The sequence below is a fragment of the Salmo salar genome, chromosome ssa12 (assembly GCF_905237065.1).
Source record: "Salmo salar chromosome ssa12, Ssal_v3.1, whole genome shotgun sequence".
Taxonomy (NCBI): Eukaryota; Metazoa; Chordata; class Actinopteri; order Salmoniformes; family Salmonidae; genus Salmo; species Salmo salar.
In genome coordinates, this window is record NC_059453.1 from 66,688,235 (window position 1) to 66,706,104 (window position 17,870).

The window sequence follows — 17,870 nt, forward strand, 5'->3', positions numbered from 1 at the left end:
TTCCGATATGCATTGTAAATACATATACACTACCGTTCAAAAGTTTGGGGTCACTTAGAAATGTCCTTGTTTTTTAAAGAAAAGCACATTTTTTTGTCCATTAAAATAACATCAAATTGATCAGAAATACAGTGTAGACATTGTTAATGTTGTAAATGAAAATTGTAGCTGGAAACGGCAAATTGTTTATGGAATATCTACATAGGCGTATAGAGGCCCATTATCAGCAACCATCACTTCTGTGTTCTAATGGCACGTTGTGTTTGCTAAGCCACGTTTATAATTTTAAAGGGCTAATTGATCATTAGAAAACCCTTTTGCAATTATGTTAGCACAGCTGAAAACTGTTGTCTGATTAACGAAGCAATAAAACCTGCCTTCTTTAGACTAGTTGAGGATCTGGAGTATCAGCATTTGTGGGTACGATTAGGCTCAAAATGGCCAGAAATAAGTAACTTTCTTCTGAAACTCGTCAGTCTATTCTTGTTCTGAGAAATGAAGGCTATTACAGATCTCGTACTACGCTGTGTACTACTCCCTTCACAGAACAGCACAAACTGTCTCTAACCAGATAAGAAAGAGGAGTGGGAGGCCCCGGTGCACAATTGAGCAAAAGGACAAGTACATTAGAGTGTCTAGTTTGAGAAACAGACACCTCACTAGTCCTCAATTGGCAGCTTCATTAAACACTACCCGCAAAACACCAGTCTCAACATCAACAGTCAAGAGGCGACTCCGGGTTGCTGGCCTTTTGTACAACATTAGCAATGTCTACACTGTATTTCTGATCAATTTGATGTTATGTTAATGGACAAAAAATGTGCTTTTCTTTCAAAAACAAGGACGGTAGTGTGTATATATATATATATATATATATATATATATATTACATGACCAAAAGAATGTGGACACCTGCTCATTGAATCATGGGCACATACATACAGTGGGGGAAAAAAGTATTTGATCCCCTGCTGATTTTGTACGTTTGCCCACTGATAAAGAAAGGATCAGTCTATCAATTTAATGGTAGGTTTATTTGATCAGTAAGAGACAGAATAACAACAAAAATATCCAGGAAAACGCATGTCAGAAATGTTATAAATTGATTTGCATTTTAATCAGGGAAATAAGTATTTGACCCCTCTGAATCAGAAAGATTTCTGGCTCCCAGGTGTCTTTTATACAGGTTTTGAGCTGAGATTAGGAGCACACTCTTAAAGGGAGTGCTCCTAACTGCAGCTTGTTACCTATAAAAAAGACACCTGTCCACAGAAGCAATCAATCAATCATAGCCAAGACCAAAGAGCTCTCCAAGGATGTCAGGGACAAGATTGTAGACCTACACAAGGTTGGAATGGGCTACAAGACCATCGCCAAGCAGCTTGGTGAGAAGGTGACAACATTTGGTGCAATTATTCGCAAATGGAAGAAACACAAAAGAACTGTCAATATCCCTCGGCCTGGGGCTCCATGCAAGATCTCACCTCGTGGGGTTGCAATGGTCATGAGAGCGGTGAGGAATCAGCCCAGAACTACACGGGAGGATTTTGTCAATGATCTCAAGGCAGCTGGGACCATAGTCACCAAGAAAACTATTGGTAACACACTACGCCGTGAAGGACTGAAATCCTGCAGCGCCCGCAAGGTCCCCCGTGCTCAAGAATACATATACATGCCCATCTGAAGTTTTCCAATGAACATCTGAATGACTCAGAGGACAACTGGTGAAAGTGTTGTGGTCAGATGAGACCAAAATGGAGCTCTTTGGCATCAACTCAACTCGCAGTGTTTGGAGGAGGAGGAATGCTGCCTATGACCCCAAGAACACCATCTCCCCCCTCAAACATGGAGGTGGAAATATTATGCTTAGGGGGTGTTTTTCTGCTAAGGGGACAGGACAACTTCACCGCATCAAAGAGACGATGGACGGGGCCATGTACCGTCAAATCTTGGGTGAGAACATCCTTCCCTCAGCCAGGGCATTGAAAATGGGTCGTGGTTGGGTATTCCAGCATGACAATGACCCAAAACACACAGCCAAGGCAACAAAGGAGTGGTTCAGGAAGAAGCACATTATGGTCCTGGAGTGGCCTAGCCAGTCTCCAGACCTTAATCTCATAGAAAATCTGTGGAGGGAGCTGAAGGTTCGAGTTGCCAAACGTCAGCCTCGAAACCTTAATGACTTGGAGAAGATCTGCAAAGAGGAGTGGGACAAAATCTCTCCTGAGATGTGTGCAAACCTGGTGGCCAACTACAAGAAACATCTGACCTCTGTGATTGCCAACAAGGGTTTTGCCACCAAGTACTAAGTCATGTTTTGCAGAGGGGTCAAATACTTATTTCCCTCATTAAAATGCAAATCATTTTATAACATTTTTGACATGTGTTTTTCTGGATTTTTTTGTTGTTATTCTGTCTCTCACTGTTCAAATAAACCTACCATTAAAATTATAGACTGATAATTTCTTTGTAAGTGGGAAAACGTACAAAATCAGCAGGGGATCAAATACTTTTTCTTGCCACTGTATATATATATATATATATACAGTGGGGGAAAAAAGTATGTGAACCCTTTGGAATTACCTGTATTTCTGCATAAATTCGTCATCACATTTGATCTGATCTGAACAATTGACAAACATAGTGTGCTTGTCACGGTTGTCGTATGATGAAGGAGCAGACCAAAGCGCAGTATCGTTCCACATTTTCTTTATTAAACTGTGAAACTATGCAATACATACAAAATAAACTAAAAAACAACAAACCGTGACGAAGAGGTGAAACATACACTAACTCAAAAACAATCTCCCACAAACCCAGGTGGGAAAAACAACTACTTAAGTATGATCTCCAATTAGAGACGATGACCAGCTGCCTCTAATTGGAGGTCATCCCAAAAAAACAACAACATAGAAATACAAAAACTAGAACATAACAATATAGAAAATCTAAACTAGAAAAAAACCCTGTCACGCCCTTTCCCTGAAATAACAGCTTTCTATGGTCAGGACGTGACAGTGCTTAAATTAATAACACACAAATTATTAAATTTTTCTTGTCTATATTGAATACATAATTTAAACTTTCACAGTGTAGGTTGGAAAAAGTGTGTGAACTCCTATGCTAATGACTTCTCCAAAAGCTAATTCAGGAGTCAGCTAACCTGGATTCCAATCAATGAGACAAGATTGGAGATGTTGGTTAGAGCTGCCTTGCCCTATAAAAAACACTCACAAAATATGAGTTTGCTATTCACAAGAATCATTGCCTGATGTGAACCATGCCTCGAACAAAAGAGATCTCAAAAGACCTAAGATTAAGAATTGTTGACTTGCATAAAGCTGGAAAGGGTTACAAAAGTATCTCTAAAAGCCTTGATGTTCATCAGTCCATGATAAGACAAATTGTCTATAAATGGAAAAAGTTCAGCGCTGTTGCTACTCTCCCTAGGAGTGGCCGTTCTGCAAAGATGACTGCAAGAGCGCAGTGCAGACTGCTCAATGAGGTTAAGAACAATCCTAGAGTGTCAGCTAAAGACTTCCAGAAATCTCTGGAACATGCTAACATCTCTGTTGACGAGTCTACGATATTTAAAACACTAAACAAGAATGGTGTTCATGGGAGGACACCACAGAAGAAGCCACTGCTGTCTAAAAAAAACATTGCTGCACGTCTGAAGTATTCAAAAAGACCACCTGGATGTTTCACAGCGCTACTGGCAAAATATTCGGTGGACAGATGAAACTACAGTTGAGTTGTTTGGAAGGAACACACACCACTATCTGTGGAGAAAAAAAGGCACAGCACACCAACATCAAAACCTCATCCCAACTGTAAAGTATGGTTTGGGGCTGATTTGCTGCCTCAGGGCCTGGACAGCCGTGCTATCATCAATGGAAAAATGAATTCCCAAGTTTATCAAGACATTTTGCAGGAGAATGTTTGGCTATCTGTCCGCCAATTGAAGCTCAACAGAAGTTAGGTGATGCAACAGGACAACAACCCAAAACACAGAAGTAAATCAACAACAGAATGACTTCAACAGAAGAAAATACGCCTTCTGGCGTGGCCAAGTCAGAGTCCTGACCTCAACCCGATTGAGATGCTGTGGCATGAACTCAAGAGAGCAGTTCACACCAGACATCCCAAGAATATTGCTGAACTGAAACAGTTTTGTGAAGAGGAATGGTCCAAAATTCCTCCTGACCGTTGTGCAGGTCTGATCCACAACTACAGAAAACGTTTGGTTGAGGTTATTGCTGCCAAAGGAGGGTCAACCAGTTATTAAGTCCAAGGGTTCACATACTTTCCCACCCTGCACTGTGAATGTTTACACGGTGTGTTCAATAAAGACATGAAATGTATTATTGTTTGTGTGTTATTAGTTTAAGCAGACTGTTTGTCTATTGTTGTGACCTAGATGAAGATCAGATCAAATTTTATTACCAATTTATACAGAAATCCAGGTATTTCCAAAGGGTTCACATACTTTGTCTTGCCACTGTATATATATGTGTATAGATGTATGCCCCAGGAAGCCCCCACACCCTAGAAGGAAGACCCCAAGAAGACCCCCCCAGCTAACTCTGACACCGCCGCTGGAAAAAATCCTAGGGGAAACACTGATACTAGTAACTCCCCTTAGGGTTGGAACAGACCATGATAACAGACAACTAAAATCTGATTTGAGATTTCTTAGATGAATGCACAAGGCTTTTACAGTATATGTTGATTTTCTTTTATTAAGTTTTAACACTTCACTGCTCTTAAGAAAGGCATGTTGACCATGTTGATCAGACTCAAGCCATCCCAGATAGCTGTTGATTACAGTATACCCTGACCAAAATGGTCCCAAACAGGATAAGTGGGCATGCAGAGGGTTCTGACCATTCTGCTAGGTAACCACAACCCAGGCTGGGTGTTTCTCCACTCTGCAGCCAAAAGCACGTTGGGGTTTTACTCAACTTCTAATCACTGACTGCTGCTGTGAAATTACGCTGCAAAATGAGAGCCTATTTTCACATTCAACTTCCAAACACCAGGCAAAAGGTGTAATTATACTCCCATATGTAAGTGGTTTAATAACAGTTCCTGGCTATATTTATACTCCTCATCTTTAACCTGGAGTTTTCTTTGTTCCCTTAATCACAACGCACTTCAGAGTGCTCACTCTCCCTCGCTTTATCTCTCTCTCTCGCTCTCTCTTTCCCTTCTCTCTCTCCTGATGTGTTATAAGGATATTCAATCCCAGAGCCCCCCTCCTACCACTTCCCACCCACCTCTCTCTCTCTCTCGCTCTCTCTCTCGCTCTCTCTCTCTCTCAATTTTACAACATAGAAGGTCCTTACCCTAGACTACAGCTGTCTCTCCAAATTAATTTGTTTGTATTCACCACTCACTTCTATATACTGTATGCCAACAACAAGGTGTTTGATCTGTGAAGTCACAGTGTGCGTGCGCAAACAAGACGGCAAGTCACTGTACTCACCTATTCATGTCCTATTGTCAATTTTGGTTAGCCATCTTTGTCTCATAATATCTCTCTCTCTCTCTCTCTCTCTCTCTCTCTCTCTCTCTCTCTCTCTACTTCCTCTCTGTAGCCCTCTCCCTCTGTCTGTCTAGCTGTTTTGAACAGGCTGATTGATCTCTCTCCCTCCACCCCTCCACTCCTCTCTCCACCTGTCTCTACTTCCTCTCTGCCATTATGACCTCACTCATTAAGCCACCTTTACGTCCCATCTTTCATTCTCTCCTCTCTTCATACCTCCACCCATGGCTGTACTGTACACCATACAGGGCTGGCAGAGAAATCATTATATACTATATTATATACTCTGTACTCTTGATAGAGGTGGGGAGCACTCGATCCATGGGATAGTATGATACTGTATGGTGTGTGGTGCACCCAAACTCTTTAGAAGTCAATCATGGAGCATTCAGTGTAGCAGCCAGGCTCACTGCCTGTTTATTGTCCTCATTATAAATTTGTATTTTATTTTATTTTTATTTAACCTCTATTTAACTAGGCAAGTCAGTTAAGAACAAATTCTTACTTACAATGACGGCCTACCAAAAGGCAAAAGGCCTCCTGCGGGAAAGGGGTCTCTGAGGGGCCAAAGACCCCTCAGAGACACCAATACTCCTTAGCCGGCCCACAAGAATGGATTGGTCTACCGTATCAAAAGCTTTGGCCAAGTCAATAAAAATAGCAGCACAACATTGCTTAGACTCAAGGGCAATGGTGACATCATTGAGGACCGTTAAGGTTGCAGTGACACCTCCATAACCTGAGCAGAAAGCAGATTGCATACCAGAGAGAATACTATAGACATCAAGAAATCCACTCAGTTGATTATTGACAAGTTTTTCCAACACTTCTGATAAACAGGGCGAAATTGAAATTGGCCTGTAACAGTTAGGATCAGCTTGATCTCCCCCTATAAATAAAGGATGCACCGTGGATGCCTTCCAAGCAATGGGAACCTCCCCAGAGAGGAGAGACCGGTTAAAAAGGTCAGAGATAGACTTGGTGATGATAGGGGCTGCAACCTTAAAGAAGATAGTATCTAAACCATCTGACCCAGATGTTTTTTGGGGGTCAAGTTTAAGGAGCTCCTTTAGCACCTCAGACTCAGTGACTGCCTGCAGGGAGAAACTTTGTAGCGGGGCAGGGGGAAAAGAGGGAGACGCATTGGGGCTACTCGCATTAGAAGGGGTGGGGCTACTCGCATTAGAAGGGGTGGGGCTACTCGCATTAGAAGGGGTGGGAGATGAGGAAATGTTGGACAGGCAATGAGGCAAGGCTGAGTCAAATAGGAATCCTGACTTAATGAAGTGGTGATTAAACAGCTCAGCCATGTGCTCCTGTCAGTAAAAATAACATCATCAACATTAATGGACTTGGGCAGCTGTGAGGAGGAGGGTTTATTCTCTAGGTCTTTAACCGTTTTCCAGAACTTCTTGGGGTTAGACCCACAGAGAGAGAACTGCTCCTTAAAGTAACTAACTTTGGCCTTCTGGATAGCTTGAGTGCACTTATTTCTAATTTGCCTGAACGAGAACCAGTCAGCGTGAGTATGCGTGTGCTGAGCCATTCGCCAAATGGAATTCTTGAGGTGGAGTAACTCTGCCAGATTACAATATCAAAAAATAAGGTTCAAGCGTTTTTGACAGAAGGGATCAAGCTGATTCTTTACCAATTTACAGAGGCCAGGTCATGAAGGAAGGCTTGCTCATTAAAGTTTTTTAGCAAGCGTGTCACGTCCTGACCAGCAGAGGGTGTTGTTGTGTAGTTTTGGTCAGGACGTGGCAGAGTATGTCTGTGTATGTGTGTTCTGGGTGTTGTATTTCTATGTGGGTCTGTTTGGCTCCCGATCAGGGACAGCTGGTGATTGTTGTTCCTGATTGGGAGTCATATATTTAGGAGTATGTTTGTCACTTGGGTTTGTGGGTGGTTGTGCTAACACTGCTAGTCTTTGGCATGTACGTAGCATGTTAGTCGTTTTTGTTTATTGGTTTTCCTGTGGATACTTTGCTCTTATATATTAAAAAGATGAGTATCCACATTCCGCCTGCAGTTTGGTCCATTCAACACGGCTTCAACAGTTATGACAAAGCGTCTATGACAAATCAGGACAGGTCGTTTCACTGAGCAGCCATTACAAACACAGGCTGTAAAACAGTGATTACTAAGGTCATTACAGAAAACACCAGACTGATACCTATCAGGATTATTTGTGAGGATAACTTTTCTGGGTGTTCGGAGTCCTACTTTGTGGGATTGGGAATAATCTGAGAAAGATTTAGGGAGTCCCATTGCTTTAGGACTTGGTCAGGTGGTTTAAGCATGTCCCAGTTTAGGTGACCTATCAGGACAAATTCAGACTTAGTGTAAGGGGCCCGGAGAGAGCTTAGGGCAGGTAGGGTACAGGTCGGTGCTGATGGTGGACGATAACACCCAGCAACAGTCAAAGAGTTATTTGAAAGTTTAATGCTTAAAATCAGCAAATCAAATTGTTTGGAGACAGATTTTGTGGAGACAACCGAGCACTGACGGTGTTCCTTGGTAAAGATTGCCACTCCACCACCTTTGGTAGATATGTCTTGCCAAAAAAGGTTATTACCAGAAAGGTTAACATCAGTGTTCAAAACACTCTTTCTTAACCACGTCTTAGTAATGACCAACACATCTGGATTGGAGCTGTGAACCCACACTTTCAATTGATACATTTTATGTAATAAGCTTCTAGTGTTAACGTGCAGAAAACCAAGGCTTTTATGAGAGCAGAAATCAGTGAAACAGATATCAGAGCACAAGTCAGAATTGAGTCTAGCAACAGTAGATGGGCTAGGGTGTACATGCACATTTCCAGATATCATCAGCAGTAATACAATCAGGGCACGGCAGAGGACAGGGAGAGCTCTGCAGTGTTGATTTTTTATGACATTTGAATGTGCATCAGATGGCAACAAGATCATATTGTAGAGCAATTTCATCAGGTAACATGAATATAAAGCCGGCGAGAGGTAGTTAGAATAGGACGGGAGGGGAGGCCAAGAGTCCGTGTAACCAATAGAGAGTCAGAGTCCCGTATTTGGGAACAAACATAGTCTGTCCCATGGTTGGGTAAACAAGCAAGTTCATAGTCAACAAAGCACGCAGGTGTCATGAGGCAAATAGCATAAAGCACAAAAAAAAAATATGACGACTTGGGGCTAATCGTTGTAAGTTCAAAGAGTCACTCGCCCCAACAAGATAACTTGAGAGAGTAGCTCTCTATGAGTCCAGTAGGCTATAAAAGTCTGAGATAAAATAAATAAATAACAGGCCTATAGCAGTTCATTTACATTTTAGTAGACACTTTTATCCAGAGCGACTTACTGTAGTGAATGCATACATTTCACACATTTTTTTTCTCCATACTGGTCCCCCGTGGGAATTGAACCCACAACCCTGGCATTGCAAACACCATGCTCTACCAACTGAGCCACACGGGACCTAATTAAAGTGTTGCTGAGTAAGCTCACATAATAAGCTTCACAAGTTCATTTGCCTACCTAAAATTCTGATCAGTCCAAAGTCTGCGGTGTGTATGTAAGTGTGTGTGTGCTAGAGGCGAGCGAAAGCTCGGGAGAGAAGGGGGAGTGTGGCGGGGGTACTTGTAACAGACAGGGGGAGACAGACCAGGGCAGACGGTGAACAGATCGCCAGGTGGAATCCAAGCAGCAGGGCAGCAGGCAACAGGAGTAGGTGTCACACCCACTTGTTAGAAGCTTTTTTCTTTTTTCGGGAGGCAGATTCCATGTAGAAAATCCCAGCTAGCTAGCTAACGTATCTAGCAAGTCTCTGTCCACTGTTTTTTTTCCACAGGCAAAAGGAGGTTTTTAGCTAGCTATATCTCTTCAGTTTCGGCGAATGGTCCTTTATGACGTCCATACAAAGTTGTCCTGTGGCTGTTGTATTTTGGAGATTGCAACGTCAAGGCACTCCTTTCTGGAGTATATCTTCTGATGTGATCAAAGCAACAATATTGTTTCTTATTAAGGTAATTTACAATTGAAGTGTCCTGGCTGCATATCAGTTCAAAATAGAGATGAATCCAGGGGGTACTTTACTGTAATGACCACTGCACAGAGGGAGGGTGCTTCAAAGGCCTCTGCATTTGGGTGGGGGAGGCTGTGAAACTCTCCTACCATTGTTGGGCTCAAGGGCTTTGACACCTCTCACCTCAGACCTCAGTGCTTTGACACCTCTCACTTCACACCTCAGTACTAATTGAAGTTGCAGCCAGATAAGTTCTGTCCTAGCAAGCTTGGTAGCCTTAACTTAGAATTCAGTCCTTATAGTACAAATATATCATTGTAATTGATTTTTCTTCTTGGCTTTAAAAGTAGCATCAGACTAAACATTACTCACTCAGTTCCAGGTTGAATAGTGTTTTCATGTTTCTGTTTCTTTTGCTGGTCGTTGGTTTGGTAGTAGGTATTGTTCCAGGTAATTTTGTCTAAAATCAGGTTGTAGGTTTGGAGTGAAGATTTGGAGTGACGATTATGTTGGCTACAGTTCCCCTTTTTTGACTATGTTATTGGTGTCCGAGCTGAGCAACCCCTATCTGAATACTTTCTGAATGCACTGTATATACAAGGAGTACCAGTACTGAGTCAGTGTGCAGGGGTACGAGGTAGTTGAACTTATTTTCTATAGCTGAGGCAACTGGGTAAAGATGAAGGTTTTTCCTTCTCAGCTACCCATACTTGTCCAACGACCCATGGCGGAGTTTAAGCACAGACTGTCACAATAACAGGTCCTCATCAGAATGTCACTCATTATCTGACAACAACTAGGAAACTTTAGTGGTTCTTTCAATCTAATACATTACTTGTCAATGTCTGTGAAGTTTCTATCAAATTCTTGTGTCTGCTCTGTCTGGTGTACTTTCGGCCTCTGTTCTAGCACCCTCTAGAGGTTATCAGGGTAAATATGTTCTGCCACATCCTTTTTGGCTTTTGCTTTAAAAAAATCCAGCACGCTTTCATCCAATTTGGGTCTCTCTTCTATTTAATCCATGTCGATCCATTGCATTTGCCGCATAAAATGACCCAGGTCTTTTCCTTCTTTTTGTCAGTCGTGTTGTCTGTCTTTTTATCCTCCAGTACGTTACTAAATTCCTCCATCAGCTCCAACAATAGTTTTTGTTTCATAAATGAAGAATTTTGAACTTCTTTGACATGCCATGATGAGGTGGCTAGTGGACAAATAAAACATGTCTAAATAACCTTAAGTAATGACAATAATAAATAATAGTGTATGCTAGCTAGCTCGGTTTATAAACTAGCTAGCTACAGTAGCTAATGTTAGCTAACCAATTCGTTTTCTGTCTAGTACAGGCAAATATCAGATTTTATTTCAAATCAGCCAACCCATGAGTACCTTTCACGATGGAGTTTCAGAAGTTCTAACGTTACATTGTTATTATTTTATCAAGGAACAGCAACTTTGTGGCCTCATTTGTCAAGTAGGCTAGCTACTTCGTTTCAACTCACGAAATACGTCATATATTGGTGTAACATGTCACTAATCACAGTTTAAAACCGTTAATCATAGATTTACTGATCCAGATTTAAAATTAAGTGGAGCAACACATCTCTGATTAATTATAAACCTAGATTTACAAAACCAAGATTAGCTATAATCCTAGATTAATTTAAACCATGTTGGTGAAACCCACCCTCTATGTTTTGACCATGAGAGTTTACAATCTAAGGTAACACCAAGTAATCATCATGTCATCAGAATAATAAGACCCTTGATATTTATTGGAAAGGTGCATCAAGCTCATCACCTTGCACTTTCACCACCCTGTGAACTTCATCATAACTTGCCTTCCTGAGTCGTAATGGGAGGGACCACACAACATGTCATTGCTTGACTCCAACTTTACTTCCATATGATGGTTATTATATCAACATTAGGACATAATAGCGTTTCCACCGCCATTTCTGGCGTAATTAATTTTACAGACACAAAAAGATCCCACCTTGACTAGCGTATTCGGTTTTGTCGACATTTGGAAGGTTACTGACAAATTTCCATCAGGCCTTTCATGACATTTTTATCGGACGAACTTTACGCGCATGAAATTATTGGATGGAAACCTGGTTTATGGGAGTGTCTGCTGCGTGTGTGTGTGTGTGCGTAAAAGTGCGTGTGTGTGTGCGCGTGTGCGAGCCCATCTGTGTGTGTGCGGCTCTCACGCGTGCCTGTGCACCACTGTTTGTCGCTGACCTTCACTTGAAACCCAATCTGGAAATGAACTGAATGGGGCCTTGTCTAAAAACGCTGACTATGTGGAACGCTGGCTGTGCCACTTATAAAATTGATTAGCCATAACTTATTGTATTGCAGTAAAACGCTTGCCTGGGCATTTTGTGTATATGCAAAGCCTCATGCTGCCACAGGGAGTTGTAATCACTTGTCCGCTGATTATTGAGGGTCATCCTATAAAACCACACCACTTCATTAGAATACATCCCCTGTCTTCATTCATGAGAAGACACCTCTAAATGACAGGCACATTCACCCCACTGTCCTCTATCCAGGAATATTATGTGAAACCAAAGCCAATTACGATGAATAGTCTGTCAGACAGACTGCTACAGGTACAAGACTGCACCATGATATTCTGTCAGACAGCCTGCATCAAGACTGCACTAGTGGTATATTTCAAGTTATAGGCTAGTCATTTACCATATCTCTCTGCTACATTCTGTCCTGTGTTGTGAAACATGACCATGTTGTTTTGAATATGACTGTTGAATATGCTTTTCAGTGGAAACACACATATTGAAACAACAATGCAGCTGGATGATCTGTGGAATGCTAATCTGTTTGATGTGTTGAGACATTAGGGTTGATGTGTGAAATCTTCCCCTTGGTCTGACTAGTCAGTGCCACTCCATTAGATAGATAGCATTGACTATTCCCAATGTACTGCATAAGGCAGAATATGAAGTTGGCAACAAACACGTACAGAGTATTGATGTATTTTTACAGTAAACAGTAGGCTATATTTCCCCCGCTAAAACAGAGTGTATGACCTCTGAATATACAGTCAGGGTGGAAACTCATTGTGTAGGCTTTATTTGCGTGCTCTTGGGAACCCGGCCAAGTGGAGAGGTGACCCTGTGTATGTGTGCCTGCCTGCTGCTGTCCACTCAGTCACAGTGCTGAAGTTGTAAAAGAAGCTGACACAGGGGGATGGGGAGTCTACGTGTGTGTGTGTGTGTGTGTGTGTGTGTGTGTGTGTGTGTGTGTGTGTGTGTGTGTGTGTGTGTGTGTGTGTGTGTGTGTGTGTGTGTGTGTGTGTGTGTGTGTGTGTGTGTGTATGCGTGTGGTGCGTGCCTGCATGTGTGTGTGGAGTCCGTTTACTCACTGTTGGGTAACTGTTGGTGTTGAAGTTGTGGAACAGACCCATGCTGTGTTGTGGTGGAGCTGTGTCCATGGGGAACTGTAGGAACTGCTTCATGTCCAGCGGGGGCGGGATCACCGTGGGGGTCCTGAGGAAGGCAGGGACCGCCCCCGGACGGTTCATGCTGCCTGGAGAGAGACAGACAGAGGGAGAGAGATGGTTTATTCAGAATATATCTAAACAGTCAGTGGTATTTCTCTATTGTTTGTCAATGTAACAGAATGTACTCCTTCACTTCCTGAGACAAAGTGATGGACGTCAGTTGTCCATTAATGTTCAGCAGTGTGGTACTGGGGTGATGATCTGTAGTGTAAAAGGCACGCACGCACGCACGCACGCACGCAGACAGACAGACAGACTCACAGGACTCACTCAGTACTCTGCTCAATCCCCCCTCTCCTCAATCACTAACTAACAGCATCTCAGAGACTAGATTGAGAGCGAAAGAAAGAGAGAGAGAGAGAGAATGAGAAAGAAAGAGAGAGATGGGGTAAAGACTAGCTCTACACTTGACAGCCACCTCTCCTCTAATCAGCCATTCCCTCTGAGCCCAGCTCCTCTGAGAGACAGAATAAACACAGACATCCACTCTGCATCATCCCTTTCCTCTCCCCTTCTCTTCTCCTGTGCTCTCTCTCCCTCAAACCTTCTCTCTATCCATCCCTCCCTCCCTCCCCCTGCGTTCTCTCTGGCGGTTAAGCAGTGGTGAAAGCTTGCACTTGAGTCTACTGTGACGGGGGAGGCTAAGCTCACAGCTGGAGCGCTGCAGATATCAACCTAGCTCCCCCGTATTCCTCTCTCACTCTCTCTCTCTCTCTCTCCCTCCCTCACTCTGTGCATCACTTCCTCTCCCCATTTCAAATGTCTCTCTTTTTTTCTGCCTCTGTGCTTCTGTGAACCCCTACCCTCCCTTACTCCATGACTCTCCTGCTGGCATTCCTATTCCCTCCCTCCCTCCCTCCCTCCCTCCCTCCCATGCTCTTCATTCCTCTCCTCCTCTCCACCATTATCCCTCTTTTTAGTGTACAACCAGAATTCGTTTAGTTTTTTTTAGGATAATCTTTCATTGTTGCCTTTTATTGCTGGTGCCATTGTGACTGTAGCTACTTAAAACATTTGCTACATTTGGAAAACCAGTTACAAATCCGAAATGCTGTGAGCAGGAGCTATTTTAGTTGTGAGAGAGGAAGATCCTTTGAATAGGAGAGACTTGAAGAGGATCTTCAATGAGCTGTCAGTATTAGAGTTTCTCTAGCCCCCCCCCCCTTCTCTCTCTCTCTTCCTCTCCCCAGAAGCTAGAAGGCTGTCACAGCTTAAGCTCAGCTGCAACCGGTCTGTGTGGCTGCTGGTCCTGACATGCCTCCAAGTCTCTGTAGTGAGGGAGGGAAACAGAGAGAGACAGATCTCTTGAAAAAGTAAGAAATATAACATTTGATGGAAAGGGGGAGAGAGAGAAGGATGGGGGGTCGGCAGCTCACGTGATGGTCGTCATCACCTCTCCTAAACTGACCGCAGTCAGGAATTGTCTGTTACTACCGCTGACTTGTTTCAGAACCATCTGTAACTACACACCTACCATAAACACCACCATTCTCGCAGAGGGAAGTGGGAGAATGAGAGAAAAGAGCACAGAAGGAGATGATGATGCAGTGTAGGGATTAATTACATAATCAAAGAAGTGGATGAAATGACTTAATGATACTAGAACCCCCTGTTTCGCTTCTCTTATCTCAACTCACAATTCACTCCTTGTGCTTCTGTACTGTTCTGCCTCAGTGTGCATTGGCAAACCATCATTTCAGGTTACATGGTATTAATATCTATAGGTCAAACCATGTGCTACCATATCACGTACATACATTTACTCAAAAGGCTCATTACATATACATGTAACACATTACACACTACACACACATAAAAACATATTACACCCATACAGTACTAGTGCATTGTCACGTCCTGACCAGTATAGAGGATTATTTTTTTATTGTAGTTTGGTCAGGACGTGGCAGAGGGTAGGTAGTTTATGTATTCCCGGGGTTTTGGGTTTCTTTTCTATGTTTGTGTTTCTATGGGTTTTCTATCTGTTCTGTTTCTATGTTAGTTAATTGGGGTATGGACTCTCAATTGAAGGCAGGTGTTTTCTAGTTGCCTTTGATTGTGAGTCCTATATATTAGGGTGTGTTTGGTCTTGTTGTTTGTGGGTAGTTGAGTTAACACTGCTATTTGTTTTGTTCGTAAGTAGCCTGTCGTGAGTGTTTATTGTTTTCTGTGTATACTTTACGTAATTATATTAAAAGATGAGTATCCACATTCCGCATGCAGTTTGGTCTCTTCAACACGGCTTCAACATTTGTGACATGCATGAACACATAGACATATAGACATACACAGCAAATTGGCCAGTGTTAACTAGTGGTGATTTTTTTAAATGGTTTAGGCAGTCTCCAAACCCTGACAGTCATTGTGAATGCAGGTTGTGGGTGAATAAAAATTCCAATTGTTGGATGTCCTAACTCTGGCTGGATTCTAATAGGAATTACCCATCACTTTGCAAGCCAGTATAATGTGACTTGCAGGCCTGATGTGGCCTGTAAACCAGGAGGTGCCTAACACCATTGGGCTAGGGTAGTACTTGGCCATCAAAGTAAGGCCTTTTGATATACACTGCTCAAATAAATAGAGGGACCACAGACCACTTCTCAGTTCCTATGCTTCCTGGCTGATGTTTTGGTCACTTTTTAATGCCGGATGGTGCTTTCACTCTAGTGGTTGCATGAGACGGAGTCTACAACCCACACAAGTGGCTCAGATAGTACAGCTCATCCAGGATGGCACATCAATGCGAGCTGTGGCAAGAAGGTTTGCTGTGTCTGTCAGCGTAGTGTCCAGAGCATGGAGGCGCTACCAGGAGACAGGCCAGTACATCAGGAGACGTGGAGGAGGCCGTAGGAGGGCAACAACCCAGCAGCAGGACCGCTACCTCCGCCTTTGTGCAAGGAGGAGCAGGAGAAGCACTGCCAGAGCCCTGCAAAATGACCTCCAGCAGGCCACAAATGTGCATGTGTCTGCTCAAACGGTCAGAAACAGACTCCATGAGGGTGGTATGAGGGCCCGACGTCCACAGGTGGGGGTTGTGCTTACAGCCCAACACCGTGCAGGACGTTTGGCATTTGCCAGAGAACACCAAGATTGGCAAATTCGCCACTGGCACCCTGTGCTCTTCACAGATGAAAGCAGGTTCACACTGAGCACATGTGACAGATGTGACAGAGTCTGGAGACGCTGTGGAGAACGTTCTGCTGCCTGCAACATCCTCCAGCATGACCGGTTTGGCGGTGAGTCAGTCATGGTGTGGGGTGGCATTTCTTTGGGGGGCCGCACAGCCCTCCATGTGCTCGCCAGAGGTAGCCTGACTGCCATTAGGTACCGAGATGAGATCCTCAGACCCCTTGTGAGACCATATGCTGGGGCAGTTGGCCCTGGGATCCTCCTAATGCAAGACAATGCTAGACCTCATGTGGCTGGAGTGTGTCAGCAGTTCCTGCAAGAGGAAGGCATTGATGCTATGGACTGGCCCGCCCGTTCCCCAGACCTGAATCCAATTGAGCACATCTGGGACATCATGTCTCGCTCCATCCACCAACGCCACGTTGCACCACAGACTGTCCAGGAGTTGGCGGATGCTTTAGTCCAGGTCTGGGAGGAGATCCCTCAGGAGACCATCCGCCACCTCATCAGGAGCATGCCCAGGCGTTGTAGGGAGGTCATACAGGCACGTGGAGGCCACACACACTACTGAGCCTCATTTTGACTTGTTTTAAGGACATTACATCAAAGTTGGATCAGCCTGTAGTGTGGTTTTCCACTTTAACTTTGAGTGTGACTCCAAATCCAGACCGCCATGGGTTGATAAATTGGATTTCCATTGATTATTTTTGTGTGATTTTGTTGTCAGCACATTCAACTATGTAAAGAAAAAAGTATTTAATAAGATTATTTCTTTCATTCAGATCTAGGATGTGTTGTTTAAGTGTTCCCTTTATTTTTTTTAGCACTATATGTAAAGTATTGTCATAAACAGTTTAATTTTAATAATAACATTCACCTACAGCAGGAACACTTGGTGAAGTCCACAGGACTGAAAATGAACGAATTCAACAGCCATGTCCCTGTCAATAACAAATACAGTCATGGGTGGTAACTGCAAATCACTTGAAATGGCAACTCACACTGGGAAATTATATTCGATTCGTGGGTTAGTGGGTGCGTGGCGTGGCGTTCAAATCATTATTTTTGGCCACCTGTGACTGGAAGTGTTGTACCAGTTTAAGGGGTCTACGGTTATGTTAATTACAATTTGAGCATGTCGGCTGCCAGGCCTTGTCAAGAGATACGGACCTTTTGGTGTAATGGTTCAAAATACAATATAAGGTGTTATTGCGTAACAATGAACGTGTTAATTCCCTAACACTGATAAAGTATAACAGCCTCAGCACTAAGCACAGTGTTAATTTAACACTCAAAACTGTGGACCCATACAGACACTGGTCCAATGTTAAATGTATCACTGTCGGTGTTGATTTAACACGTGATAATTTGCTGTGCATGATATCCTGCATCTACCTGAAAAGATGCAGTCTGAGCCAAGCAGATAGTGGCTGGACAGCAGCACAGCCTTCCATCCTGTCTTATTGAGTGATTTACAATGGCATCAGATCAGTGAACACACACACACACATACGCACGCACGCACGCACGCACGCATGCACGCATGCACGCACGCACGCACGCACGCACACACACACACACACACACACACACACACACACACACACACACTTTTCCAGCGACAAAGGAGAGAGACAGCATTGATCTGACACGGTGAGAGTGGTGCTAAAG

General features: G+C 43.3%; 1 protein-coding gene across 2 annotated transcripts in view; it reads right to left on the bottom strand.

Moving 5' to 3' along the window:
- The window catches only part of LOC106565522 (zinc finger protein 385A), an 82,768-nt gene that overhangs the window by 31,047 nt on the left and 33,851 nt on the right, over positions 1-17,870 (bottom strand). For both annotated transcript variants that reach the window (XM_014132751.2, XM_014132756.2), the window contains one exon: positions 12,933-13,096. In XM_014132751.2, coding sequence (XP_013988226.1) covers positions 12,933-13,096 — 164 coding nt within the window. The remainder of the gene's footprint in view (positions 1-12,932; positions 13,097-17,870) is intronic.